The sequence below is a fragment of the Apteryx rowi genome, unplaced genomic scaffold, assembly GCF_003343035.1.
Source record: "Apteryx rowi isolate R43461 unplaced genomic scaffold, aptRow1 scaffold_16, whole genome shotgun sequence".
NCBI classification, from domain to species: Eukaryota; Metazoa; Chordata; class Aves; order Apterygiformes; family Apterygidae; genus Apteryx; species Apteryx rowi.
The window spans coordinates 1,204,590-1,219,633 of record NW_020447863.1 but is presented as its reverse complement, the minus strand read 5'-3'; the positions used below and the strand labels follow the sequence as shown (position 1 = coordinate 1,219,633).

At 38.9% G+C, this 15,044-nt stretch overlaps 1 protein-coding gene across 4 annotated transcripts in view; it reads right to left on the bottom strand.

Moving 5' to 3' along the window:
• The window catches only part of CDK5RAP2 (CDK5 regulatory subunit associated protein 2), an 83,731-nt gene that overhangs the window by 51,685 nt on the left and 17,002 nt on the right, over positions 1-15,044 (bottom strand). For 2 of the 4 annotated variants that reach the window (XM_026059597.1, XM_026059599.1), the window contains 3 exons: positions 13,344-13,562; positions 7,432-7,602; positions 4,653-4,826 (listed from right to left, as the gene is read on the bottom strand). In XM_026059597.1, the coding sequence (XP_025915382.1) occupies positions 4,653-4,826; positions 7,432-7,602; positions 13,344-13,562 (564 nt within the window). Of the gene's footprint in view, positions 1-2,829; positions 2,875-4,652; positions 4,827-7,431; positions 7,603-13,343; positions 13,563-15,044 lie in introns of all 4 variants that reach the window. The other 2 variants (XM_026059598.1, XM_026059600.1) reach the window with 2 other exon arrangements.

The window sequence follows — 15,044 nt, the reverse complement described above, 5'->3', positions numbered from 1 at the left end:
GGCACTACAAAACTGTATCCTAATTAAAAGCTCTTTCTGAGCCACCGGCAAAGTAATGTCACCCTGAAGACTGTATGGTACATAAATTAGATAACAGTTGCCACCAATTTTTCAGGGTCTATGGCTGCTGTATTAGCAAAGCAGTGCTACACAGAATCATGCTCTGGTTTCTTATGTTTCTTTTGGAATTCACATGTTAATTTAGTTTTACATTTGCACCAAAATCTCTGTAACCTCACAAAATCCTCCCAACTCTTTATTTTCTGCACTAGGAGAAAAAAGAGCTTTTTCTGAAATCCAGATGTGACAGGAGCACAAATCAGGACTACGGACAAATTGTTATGACCTCTAAATTCAACTAGCTAGGTAGAGGTTAGCAAAATCATGAAGTGTTCTGATTTTTCAGAATGTTTCACGAATAATAAGGATGAGAAGAGGAACATCTCTTTTTTTTTGGTACATTATTACTGTCACTTCTAAATAAAGTGTAGGACTGAATTATTCCAACCAACTCCCCAAAGGGACACAAAACATAAGCCAGCTCTGTAACTTACATAAACCATAATGCTGTGGGAGTTAATGAAACATTAAACCTCTTGACACATGGTGTGAGGGTAAATGTGTTAGAGGAGATAGCTGCAAGACAAGCAGGACCATACTGCAGTGAAAGATTTATATTCCCATGACAGGAGGTAATCCAACGCATTAAAGTGCAATATACTACTGCAAAACAGCAGTGATAGAAACCTAAGTTATTTTCATTAAAAGGTTTCTCAAATTGTAAGCAATGGAAATAAAAGGTTTATAGCTCCACAATAGGTAACTTTTTGGCAAAGTCACAAGAATATCCTGTTGTTTCACCGAATACTCTCCTGCTTGCAACAACCATCTGGGTGATATCAAAATCTCTGAAGATGAGTGGATGAATGACTGACAGAAGGCTATAACCGATTCAGCCACCCATCCATCAGCACCAGAACCTGGCAGTTTCTTCTAACACTGCACTGAACTACACGTATGTTCTCTCATAAACGAAACAGACTCACTAACAACATTCAGATTGTCACAGGTCACCGAGTCATAAACCTAGAAACCACAGAAACGTCACAAAGCTGATGGGTCTGAGCAACTTATGGCCCTTCTGCTAATACAGAAATGGTGAGATACACCAACCACATCCCTTCCCATCACCAGGCCATGTTCATTGTAACAGGTAAAAAGCATCACGTTTAAAGTGTGTGAAGACACAGGTAGCAACAAAAAAAGATTATCATTTTCAGCTATAAACTCCCCTCATCAAATCAGAAATTGAACTACCTCCCTGTTTATATGTTCACAACATCAGTTTCAAGAGATGAAAGGAACAACTGCAATATACTGATCACAATTTAATAGATAGGACACTTGTATTAAAAGTAAGTAGTCACCTACATCACTTTCCATAGTAACGACGACTCGGCAACAACGTTCACACTACCTCAATTCCAACAGTTAAGACATGTCTTCAGTACTGCAACAATTGCATCAGTTCCAATTCTCAGGACCCACATCAACTGCAACGCTCTGGCTACATCAATAACTTTGGTGCATTGACTATAATTCTCCAACTGCAGCAAATTAAATCACAATTGTATGCACACAGTATTCTACAATTCCCTGATCGCACAGTATTAACTCCCTAACTACTGGAGTAATTATAACCAAAGTCAAATAATGGGCTGATCATACAGGAATTACAAAGTGCCTTGTGTCTGCAGAAGCATCAGATTTGCCTTGTAGTCTATCAGCTAAATACGCTTCCTATTCCAGCCTCAAGTGGTATATAAGCTCACTTGCTCAGACAGAGACATCACAGAAAGGCTATATTACAGCAATTATAATCATTTTGTTTACACTTACAAAAATCAATTTAGAATTAAAACTCTCACCACTGTGGCTCTTTACTGCAGCATATGCTCTGCGCAAGATTACATGTAGAGTATAACAGAGCCCAGAAGCACAACTAAAGGATTGAGCAAGAGCTGCTTTTCCAAATATTGCTGCTTTTCTAGATATTAAAGTGAACAGCACAGGTCTAAAAAACTGTGTTAGAAATACACTTGCCTAACAAATGTTTTGTGGGTAAAGGAGTATTGGCAGTGAGAGAAGGGCATTAGGTGCAAAACAAACAAAAGTTTTCAAAATTACATGAAGTCTGCTGCACTTCTAAATTCATCGGCTGTAAAGCCCAGAATATTTCATTCGAGACTTCATAGATACCCGAGTCAGCAGTTGCATGACTAACCTAATTATCAGTCTCTTGCACTCTCTCTTTTCCTCTCTAGCCCATGACTGTGGCTCAAGAATCCAAACTTTAATTAGAAACTGTCATTTATCTTCCCCAGCCTGGCCAAGGCACCCAGCAGAGCTTTGGATGTTGGTTGCTTTAAAATTTATCTTTACATTAAAATAAAGTAAAAAGGTATCATGAAAGAGAGAAAGTTCTGCATCTCTCAATTCAGTTTCTTCAACTTTAAAGATCAGTGAGGCCAGAAGAGCTTGGTTTCTGTTCTCTCTGGTGGGGAGGACCCAGCTGTGCGTTTGTTGAGAGTTGGTGCAGCACTGTAAAGTCATCAAAGAGTCCAAGGCAGCCAATGAGAGCACAGCTCCGGATAATCTGTGTCCAAAAACTTATGATTAATATGCTGAAGTGGGTTCTTACAGGAGGTGATCTTATACAGAGGTTGAGCTGGGAGGACAATGGGTTGTGATTAGGTATTGTTCACAACCACTAAGTGAACCAGCAACAGAGAATGGATTGTGATTAGAAGGTGGATATTGGGTCATTACCATGCATGGCTTCGCTTGCCACTGTTCTCTTTTCTGGTTATATACCTGGATTGGAAGTGGGGTGAAGAGAGGAAAGTTAGCGTTTGATTTTCATTAATTCTATATGATTTTCCATCACTCTCAGGTTCCCTTCCTCACAGAAGTTATATGAATGCACTGCAGTTTGTTTTATGGAGGTAAAATTTCTACCTAACCTTTCGCAGACCTTATTTTCTCTGTAAGTACATTAACATATACTTTGATATACTTTGCGCTAGATCCGTGGCAAACAGCGATGCAGTTCCTTTGTTCTGAGCTTGCCAAACAAGCTCTGTGTCTCAAAGAGGTCTTGCATCTACCTTTTTGTAATAATAGTGTCCATAACATATTAAGCGGCTCATCACAAGCGTTCATAATGTGACACAAGATACAGTACTCACATTCCCTTTGCCATTGCCACTTCATTTTAAATTTCCTTGAGAAAAATCTCATTAATGACTGACATATTATTAAGCAAATGAAATAGCTCCCTTCACCACTAGGAAGTGCTATTCTAATTCATGTTACTTTGCCTGACACTCTTAGAGATCTTAATATACTAGGTTGCAAACAACAGGGGAAAAAAAAAAGAAATGTAACATATCTTCAAAAGTCCTTATTTGTTCTCTAATCTGTACACACTAATAAAAAATACACTGATGGACTCAGCAACTGATTCAAATCCTTCTCACCATTACATCACCTTTTTTTTTGCTGGTATAAAAGTAGAAAAAAAGGAAATAAATCTATATATTAGGACTTCATACTTTGACCTCAGGTTTTGAATACTAACCGTTCTTTTCAATTTGTGCCACCCAATAAAATAATGGGCATGCAGTATCCACAATTTTTTATATTTATATAGTATTTTATTTCTTCTCTTGCTTTAAAGTACAGTTTTGTTCTTGCCCTAGAAACATACTCATTTCTCTATATTTTCTATTCCCAAGCTCCATTTACCTCCTGTGGTCACTAGCTCAGTGCAATCTTTCCTCTTACCTATCAGAAGTACACAAACTCTTCTGCACCTCTCTTCAGAAGCAGATGCTCTCCCATTTGGGAAAATATTTCTATCATAATGACTACAAACTCTACCTCTTTACGGTAGGCAGGCAATATATTTTACATGCTTTCTGACAGTAAACAATGCATCGATGCCATGTAAACTCAGAGCACAGTATCATGCACTCTCACGATGCCACATAATACTACCCTTGTACCCTTTTAAAACATTTGAAGCCAATTAAAAATATAGGACAAAATTAATAATATTTATTATAATTTTGATAATACAGAATATTTTTGTATAGGAGAAAGAAAACAGTCCTGACTTGATTTAATTTCAGTGTTTTAAGACTGGTTTATACTGGTTAATTGAGTTACAGTCAGATTAGATTACTATAGATTAAGTCTTGGGCTACGAATCCACTGGGGGTGGGGATAGAAGAGACAGATCAGTGATGAAACATTTAAAATTTCACTGACTTTTAAAGAAAGAAAACATTTATCCCCTCAGTCCTCTGTCCTTCATGATCCGGCATTTTCTGGCAAACTTTCAAAACACATAATACACAGAGTTTCTGCTAGCAATACTGAGGTCTTTGTGCTTATATCTATTGTAAGAGAAGCCATGAAAAAGCTTTATTTCAAATGAGATGGTACTAACCTGAAGGAAAAACTGCCCCTTGCCACGCGGATGAACTATGATGAATCTGAACTCACATCTTTGAAGCCAAAGTCAAAATTCTCACCAATTTCAAGTCAAAATATTTCTCTGCAAATAGTCACAAATATGTCAAACTCACCTCTAACTCTCTGACTATCTTGATGACTGACTGCTGAGACTGTACAGCATATTTTTCCTTTATTAAGCCCTCATTTTTCAACTCAAGTTCTTCATTGGCTTTTAGAAGGTTCTTGTACTTATTAAGAAGATCCTGCAATTCTACATCCTTTTCTTTAATTGCTCCATCAAGTTTCTAACAAAAGAAAACAGTGAGACAAATTTACAAAATTTGCCCTAGTTTTATACTGCACAATAAACAAACAAAAGACGGAGAATATCCAGTGATGACCCTGCACATGCTCTTTATATACTTTGCAAAAGAAGAGCCCAACTTAACATAATAGGAATAAAAAAAGACCAAAATAAGATCTGGCCACCATCCAACACTTCTAATACAAAGAAAAAAAAACAAAAAAGAAAAAACATTCACAGAATCACAGAATCACAGAATCACTGAGGTTGGAAGGGACCTCTGGAGATCATCTAGTCCAACCCCCCTGCTCAAGCAGGGTCACCTAGAGCACATTGCACAGGATTGCATCCAGGCGCATTTTGAATATCTCCAGAGAAGGAGACTCCACCACCTCTCGGGGCAACCTGTTCCAGTGCTCTGTCACCCTCACAGTGAAAAAGTTTTTCCTCATGTTAAGATGGAAGTGTCTGTGTTTCAGTTTGTGCCCGTTGCCTCGCGTCCTGTCGCTCGGCACCACTGAAAAGAGCTGGTCCCATCCTCTCAACACCCTCCCTTCAGATACTTGTACACGTTGATAAGATCCCCTCTCAGCCTTCTCTTCTCCAGGCTAAACAGGCCCAGCTCTCTCAGCCTTTCCTCATAAGAGAGATGCTCCAGTCCCCTAATCATCTTTGTAGCCCTTCGCTGGACTTGCTCCAGTAGTGCCACATCCCTCTTGTACTGGGGAGCCCAGAACTGGACGCAGTACTCCAGATGTGGCCTCACCAGGGCTGAGTAGAGGGGGAGAATCACCTCCCTCGACCTGCTGGCAACACTCTTTCTGATGCACCCCAGGATACCATTGGCCTTCTTGGCCACAAGGGCACATTGCTGCCTCATGCTTAACTTGGTGTCCACCAGCACTCCCAGGTCCTTCTCCGCAGAGCTGCTTTCCAGCAGGTCAACCCCCAGCCTGTACTGCTGCATGGGGTTATTCCTCCCCAGGTGCAGGACCCTGCACTTCCCTTTGTTGAACTCCATGAGGTTCCTCTCTGCCCACCTCTCCAGCCTGTCCAGGTCTCTCTGAACGGCAGCACAGCCCTCTGGCGTATCGGCCACTCCTCCCAGTTTTGTATCGTCAGCAAACTTGCTGAGGGGGCACTCTGTGCCTTCATCCAGGTCATTGATGAAGAAGTTGAACAAGACTGGACCCAGGACTGACCCCTGGGGGACACCGCTAGCTACAGGCCTCCAACTAGACTCTGTGCCACTGAGCACAACTCTCTGAGCTCTGCCATTCAGCCAGTTCTCAATCCACCTCACTGTCCACTCATCTAACCCACACTTCCTGAGCTTGTCTATGAGGATGCTATGGGAGACAGTGTCAAAAGCCTTGCTGAAGTCTAGGTAGACAACATCCACTGCTCTCCCCTCATCTACCCAGCCAGTCATTCCATCATAGAAGGCTATCAGATTGGTTAGGCATGATTTCCCCTTGGTGAAGCCATGCTGACTACTCCTGATCACCTTCTTTTCCTCCACATGCGTGGAGATGGCTTCCAGGATGAGCTGCTCCATCACCTTTCCAGGGATGGAGGTGAGGCTGACTGGCCTGTAGTTGCCTAGGTCCTCCTTCTTGCCCTTTTTGAAGACTGGGGTGACATTGGCTTTCTTCCAGTCCTCGGGCACCTCTCCTGTTCTCCATGACCTTTCAAAGATGATGGAGAGTGGCTTAGCAATAATGTCCGCCAGCTCCCTCAGCACTCGTGGGTGCATCCCATCAGGGCCCATGGATTTGTGGGTGTCAAGTTTGCTTAAATGATCTCTAACCCACTCCTCCTCCACCAAGGGAAAGTCTTCCTCTCTCCAGACTTTCTCTCTTGCCTCCAGGGTCTGGGGTTCCTGAGGGCTGGCCTGACCAGTAAAGACTGAAGCAAAGAAGGCATTCAGTAACTCTGCCTTCTCTGCATCCTTCGTCACCAGGGCACCCACCCCATTCAGCAAAGGGCCCACATTTTCAACTGTTAAATCTGAGGTTATGAAAAATTAAGCAGCATTTATGCATTAAATCAAGGAACTCACTTGGTCTCCAGGTACACAGAGCAACCTCAACTACTACTACTTTTTGCATGGCTAGTTGAATGCCTCTGTACACTTCAGGATTTTATCTCCCTCTATAGAAGAATGTTTGGGCAGGAGTTTGTTAGCATTCAGGCAGCTCCTTTCTCATATATCTCACTTTGAAGGGGCTTTTTCCAAAAAATGAGAAAATATTCCAGTATCTACACCTATTCCTCAACATCTAGTTTCTGCAGAACAAACTGAAAATCATAGATACTTCAGAGCTTTTAAAGTATCTTGCCACAACAGTGAAAATTCTAAATAAGCATTAGGAAAGCTTTCTTCCCCCTCTGTCCACGTTTCATAAAACCCTAATAAGAAATCTGTTGACTGCCACACATCTCTATAATTATATATCTATTCTGCAAATACAGTATTATAAAATGCAAAGGATTATCATCAAAATCAACAGTAATTCCAAATATAAATGGGATTTTGTAATCATTCCTCACACAAAAATCAAATGATAACTTTTCATTTTTCATTTCAACTTAAGTCTACCTACCTGAAGCAATAGATCCTTTTGATTGACATTGTCTGTTAGCTGCTTGATAACTAGTTCTTGGCTCTGCAACTTCTGATTGCTTTCACTCAAAAGAATATTGTAATGATGTTCAACCGCTTTTTCTTTCTCAGTCATTTCACCGTGTAATTTCTCTAGCTGATTTCTAAGGTCCTAAAAAAAATGAAATTGATTATTTAGCAAATCAACTTAAAAAAAAAAAGAAGAACTTAAGAGTGACAACCCATGTTATTAGTTTAACTTTCCATTGTTTTAAATTACTTATATCACTGAATGGTCTGGAGAATGTATTTAAGCCAGTGCCTTCCTCTTGGCATCCCATGAATACAGATAAAGAAAGAGAACTTTTGGATGAGGTGTCAGCACTGTCTTCTATAAATCTAAGCTGTTATTGTTTAAATGCTTTTCATACAGAATGACTGGACTCCAAAGCTGCGGAGAATACCATGCACGTACGTGTTGTCACATCAGAATGAACACACGCTTCTGAATCAATTTACTCCTTTGCTAGAAATAAGAGAAAATTGGTTAGGGGTAATTCAGTATGTCATTTGTGCTTTTTCTCATCACATCATGGAAATTTTTGCACTAACACTGCATTACTAGTTACTCTTACGTCCAAAAAAAAGTCAGAAATGGTAAAACATTTTGAGAAAAGCACAAACTTCAAACTACCAATCATGAGCGAAAGATCAGTCTGGTGATCAGAAGTTGTGAACAAAACTTAGATCTTGTGTTCAATTTCCGACTCTGCTAATTACTTCCCGCATCCCCAAGATTAGGTGCATCATGTCTGCGCCTTAGTTCCCCATCAGGGCATTGTGCATTTCTCATCCCTTTCATTTCTAAAAGATATGAACAATCTCTTTCAATATCCATATGAAGCAGCAAGTCCAAAGGACCCTAATGGTTGTAGGATCAACTACGACTGCTTCAAGGTAAAAAGCAGTTGCTTCCTATTTTGCAAGTCATGCACCTCACATGGATTATAATTATATCTTTCTTCTTCTATGTATTCCTACAGATCCTGTCTCATTTCACTTGAATATCCTCCATCGGAAAATGTGGCCATCTGTGGGGTTTGAAAGGCTGACTACCTGAAAAAGCCTTGGGTTCCAAGCAAATATTAAATAAGTCCTGTTCCTTACATTTTGCTACTAACTGGGACAATTATTAAATAAATGGAAGTATACAAGAAATTGTTAGCATATGTTATTAATAGACAAATTCTGGTTGCAGAGTAGAAAAGCACAGAAGCACAGAGCAGTAGAAAAGTTCAAAATAGTAGATGTGGTTTGTCAGAGCTCTACCCTTCCAGCTTCTCTGCCACCCCCCCCCTTTGTGTCAATACAAACTTGCCCTTTTTTTCCTGATTTGCTAGAAATCTCAACACTACAAAGTGAAGGAGGCATAGATCACATATAAAATGAAATCACTGTATAAAATTTTACTTTTCAAGAAGATCTGGAATATTTGCTGCAAGGATTGTGCAGAAAAAGAGAAGTAGAAACCTACAGCAGAAGAGCTGTTGTCTAAAATTAAAACATACAGAAGACTTTGTAATATTTAGATTCTTTGGGTCTGAAGAGAAGTTTAATAGAGCCTACATCTTAAAATACATTTGTTTTCATTTTATTTCCAAAAGGGCCCACTTGTGAAGTATTGTTAGCCTTTTAAATAGTTTGCGCATATGTTAGTCACTTATTACATTTACCTCCACTGGGATTTCAAATGCCATTGTTGTTTGCTATTCAAAGTACAGGGAAATACTATTAGTGACACTTTAATTGCAATCTCTTTACAAACTGTTTTATGTCCTTTTCTTAATTGCTTTGCTTCATGCAGGTTCACATCAAATTCTAATACTATTTAACTATTCAGTGTTTTACTTCTGTTCATTTTGCACGTTAAATACAAATTGTTGTTTATACTACCTTCTTGTTTATTTTCTTAATTTTAGCTTTGTTATCAGGATTCAGCTAAGAAAACAGTGACAGCTCCCAAAAACACCATCAAATGTTATTCAATTTCAAAGAACAAATAAGCTTTGACCCTCAGTTCTGCAAACTAATAAAGGTCTTTTTTTTTTTTTTAAATAATCAGTAGGACTATTTGCTTGCCTAAGAAAACTGAAGAACTGCAGAATCAGACCCAAATTTTGTCCATATATACACACTCTCAAATGTATTTCTATTTCTACCCAGTTACTAACTATAAATACAGACTTCAGTGTAGAGCAACTCCTTTAGGAGATAGCATAAGATCTGATAACTGCAAAGGCTTTGGGCTTCAAGTTACAGAGCTCTTCTAGTGGGTCACATCAAGTCTATTCACATACAGCGCTTGAACTGGAACTGAAAGACCAACTGCAGTGTTATGATTTTCACGCTTTTTATTTTTACATTATGTTTTGATACTTTTACTTCTCTGAGAGGCTTTCAGTGAATCCATCACCTATTAGTAGATAACTAGACTTTCAAGAACCACTTGTGATCTGTCCTATAATTTCAAGTGACCAATACTCTGTGGCTTCTCTTTATGAAAGCCATAAACAGCCTTGAGAAGCAAAGATGTAGGCACATATACCTAGAAAAGAGATCACTGCAGTAACAGCCCTGCACCCCTATTACCTAATCTCAGAACAGGTCTAGATGTAAAATAATAGCACTTCTTAGTGTGCACTGCCTGTCAAGTACAGAGACTATGCTTCTGCCTTTAAGCAGCACAAACATTACGGTTGGGTTTAGGGGACAAACTGGACTGACAAAGCATATGAATTCAGACAATGTCAGAGAGCCTGCGAGAGACTTGCATTTTGCAGATACTTTGCTTCTACTACTTCTGCCCCTAAAGTTCCCCAAATCCTTGCCAAAACAAGCTAGTGTTGAAACTGATAATTATTTTCTTTGTGTGAGCCAGAATTCTGTAACACACAAAACTATCTATCACTGTAGCAGGTTGCTTGAACTTATTGACCATTCAAATTGTCTGGGAGAAAAACTATTGCTTTCTATACATTGAGTTGCAAGCAAAATATAGTACCTACAGTTCTCAGAGCATAAACTTTGCAATTCTTTCTGCCAACCTTTCTCCCAAGAGACTTTCCTATGATTAATGATAGTTGAACTAAGAAAAATGAATGTGAAGTACTATAATGCAGAAGATTGGAGCAGATGCCTCCCCCTCCTTGTCAGATGGAAAACAGGTTGGTGAATAATTAAGGCATGAAGTTCCAAAACCTCCCTCTCAGGCTAAACTACGAGTAGGAAGACTAAGTAATAAATTCTGCCTAATGAGTTTTTCTGCATTTCCCCAACCAACTGATCAAATATGAATACCTAGTAAGTACACTTTAATTGTCTACATTTATGCCTTGATAGAGAAGAGTTACTAAAAGTATGTAATCAACTGAATTTGAACACATTCTTTGATCTCAAGTTTCACTTAAGAAATCTCTTATAGACACAGCAATATGGTGGATGCAAGCAGCATTAAGGATGCTTATTCCTCCTCCGCTGTATGTAAGAATGTATGCCTTAAGTCTGCTGTTTCAAAGTACAAAACCATCCAGAGCCAAATGATGCTGAACTACTGTTTAACAACAGCTTCTAGAAAGTACAGGACAGAGAGAAAGAGTTTTTGCTTTTTAAGGCAGGGCACCCACCCATCCCTGGGCAGGGGCACTAGACCAAGAACATCTATTCCTGTTGTTCCAGGAGATTCATAATACTTCAGCATGGGTAGTGATTTGGATGAACAGCTCCTCTGCAACAGTCTTAAGTAACTTAGTTTAGTCTTCTGCCACTCCAGGACTGTGGTGCCCAGTCCTGCTCCAGACAAGACAGGTTCACAGCACAGCAGCTGTACTTTTTCTGGATCTCGAAGTTTGTTTTCAAATAGTAATTTTGGTCTCAAATTTTTTATATACCTATCTATGAGATGTCATTAACAATGTCCTTCTAAGTGAGGGAAGACTCCTAGGACATGTTCATTACAGATATAGGCAGAAATTTCTAAAGATCAGGTACATTAGTCAGCTTTATTCTAACAAAATAGATACACTGATAAAGAGGTGCCTGAAAACATAAGTAGAACAGAATTTTGAAGGCTGTCTCATAAAGAGGTTGCATCAGAGCACTGCAGAGGTTTTCTATTTGTCAAAGAGCAAAATACCATAGCATATTTTTTACTCCCACACATCTACTACTTAATGGGCAACATTTCACAGGCAAATGTTGCTATATCGAAATGTACTTGCAACTCTGAAATTGAAGCAGCTGTTCTGCAAGGAGTAGGAAATAGGTTAGGGATATAATTTCTGTAAGACTGCTCATCTTTTGGCAGGAATGCTTTTCCCCGAGGAACTAGTCATTTACATGAAAAACTTGGACATAATAGAGTCAAATAGGCTTCTGCAATGCAAGTAACTTTGAATCCCTTGGCAAAGCCCTACTCAAACCTATTTTTCCTGCTTTTCCTATACACATGTATATTCTAGCTCCCCTGAAAGGGGAAAAAAAGGTTCTTAATAGAGAAGACAGTTAAAGATAAAAATACTTTAAATCAATAAAATACGTTCTTTGTAGCTGTTTTACTGACAGGAGCTATCTGTTCTTTCTCCCCTTAACCTCAACACCCAGAAAAAATTTCAAAGCAGAGCAAAGATTTTGTGACAGCAGCCTAACCACAGTTGACAACCAACCAGAACTGTTAGTTAAATAACTATTTTTTATTTTTTTTAAGGGGAGGGGGGAGCAGGGGTTGAGGGAAACTTGTTTGTAGGTAAAGAGATCCCTCTACTGGATTTAACTGATATTGCAGTGACAGAAATTTTCATGCATACCTGCTTTATTGAGGCCCCTTTTTAATTGGAGCAAAACATTCACTGAAGGGATACAAGCCCATTTAATCTTTTACATTATTTAATATAGCTCCCGGCTAGTTCCTAGCTAAGGGTGGCAGCCTTTGCAAGCAGACAGGAGTCCACTCCTTCCACAGATGCTGTTTTGCGGAAATGTATAATCTGCCCTAATGCAAGCGGTTTTGAGAAGATTTAAGGGGTGGGGCGGAAACCACACACATGTGACAAGACATACAAGCAAGAAGCATGTTTTATGCCAAGCACTCAGCAGGAGCTGTAACCTTGTCTCAGAAAGTGAAAGAGGAAACCTGATCTTTCACTTTGTTGCACAAGCTGTGCTTGCTGGAAGCAAGTGTGCTTGTCTAGGTATCTACAGCAAGGTGAAAACCCTAAACGGAATATGAAGCAAACAAATTAATGAAGAGATACAGCACATCATTTTTGGTAAATTGTGATCAACTAATCCTGTGCTTTTGAGATTTTGCAAGCAGAAATTGCTATTAAACACACAGCCTTCACAGTGACCAAGTTACGATAGCAAAAAGCATGCAGAAGTTTGGCTTAGGGTCGTAACAATGAACTCCTCACTCTTGTACTGCATTAGAACTGAAAAGAAAAAGAGTTAAATTAGCATAGTGCAATTTAAGACAACTTACAGACATGTAACCTGACAGATACAGTAGAATTATAAAATACACATTATCATGCATGTTAGGCTCTACTATCAGGAAAACTGAAACCAATGTTTACCATTTACCACTTATACACACTAATGATTTTATCTAGGATTAAAGTAAATCTCATTTTGATAATCCTTTAGTTAAGTCATTTGTGTGTGCAGACCACATGTCAAAATTTTCTTCAATCTCCTTGGCCACATTCTTTTGAACACTGATTCTAGGCAAATGTATTTACCTTTCCAGAAAGCATTCAAATTAGTTTAAAGAAGTTAAATTTGTTAAAAGAGGACATACTAGAAATAGGATCAATTATCTTTTAACTTTATGAAATAAAAGAAAAAAATGATAATAACATTAATGGTTTTGTCACTTCTGCTCTTCTGTAATTGTGCTTCATCCAGCTCCCTTTCCATCTTCTCTCTTTCTAAATTCAAGTCATTTAGCTCTTGATCCGTCCTTTTAATCCTCTTCTGTAGTTTACGGTTCTCAGTATCCTTTATAAGGTTTTCTGAACGCAGCTCAGCTAGGAGGGTTTCTTTTTCCATCAAGAGAGCTTGATAATCCTCAGCACCCTAAAACAGAAAGCAGCATCCAAGGTCTACAGAGGTACTTCATACAGGCTGGAAGTCTTTACATCTGTCTGCTTCCCCACCCACCCTGTCCCATTTCACCCTTTTCAGTACCTAAGGCACTAAGGTGCAAAAATACAGTGAAATGACAGTTAACCAAATGACACAGGAAATGTTATATTAGTCAGCTGAGAGAATTTCCAGTGTAACCAAAAGCCTTCAGCGACATCCTGGGTACAATAACAGAGTTTTAGGTAACTAAGAGTTACATAAAGGCTGGTCTGCAAAGGAGACTGCAGTGAAAGTGAGACCATTTTATGAGCCATGGGAACCAATGCTAATATATTAAGGTCTTTTCTTTTGAGTCAGTTTGAATCCAGACTAGGTCAAGTAGCTACTAAGTCATAAGCATATTTCATATAGAAAAAAGCAAGGGCTACTTCTGTTCACCTCTGTGTTCTGGCTGGCCTTCTCCTTGGTGCTTACAACATAGATAATGCAAGTAGTGAGCTAGGCAGCCTGATCTACTCACATAAAGAGAACCATCTTCAGCTCAAAGCTGAAGCTAATTAGCAGAGTAACGAGGAGAAATGCTTGCTGTGTTATCCAACATGCAATACAGTTTCTATGGATAGGAAGGATTAGTTGCAGACTCTTTAATATAGCACTTTCCAAAATAATCGAACTTGCATAAAAATGAAAGGGTTATAATGATTGGGTAATATTTCAATAAGCAGGACTTCCTTGGTATGAAGCTGCAAAGAGATTCTTTTTCAAGTAATTTTGGCCCGTGTGTGATATAGGGTACGCTTTTCTTAATAAAGTACAGTAAAATTTGGTGTGAAGTGAAACAGGGCATCTCCATTTCTTCAACTGCCATTTATAAGAATGGAACACTACTATTTCATTAAACTCTGAAATCCAAAACACAGTGCAGTCAAAGCTTTAGGCCAGTGTACCTTGGAAGCAAGCATATTAGCCTCTTCCATTTCTGCTGAGCTAAGAGACCAAGTGAATGAACAAACACCGTAACAGAAAAGTCAGTGTATTTGATCAGTGTTATTTTAGTTAAAGCTGAAAATCCACTTTTACTAGATCTGAGTTCAAGACAAGTCTGCAAACATTAGAAGAGCCATTATGTGGTCTGTTTTAAAGTCAAATTCTCATCTTCTCCCATCTTACATATTAAGACCTTTAGAATGCATAAATTACTATCATAAAGTCCTTTCTCCCCTGCACACATGAAAGCATTACTAAATCACATTTTTACAAACGCTCCACTACTTTATAAACAGATGTTTCGCATTTATTACACACAAAAAAATTCAAAACAAGTCTCATATATCCAATTCAACTCCACTAATACAGAAGAGTGTGTGCTGTTACCACATTTACAGAAGAGAAACCAAAGTGTTCTCAGGCTAACAAAGTAAGCTCAATATCAACTCAGCAACTATTTCAGTATCTTTGTCACATTTTTTTCCT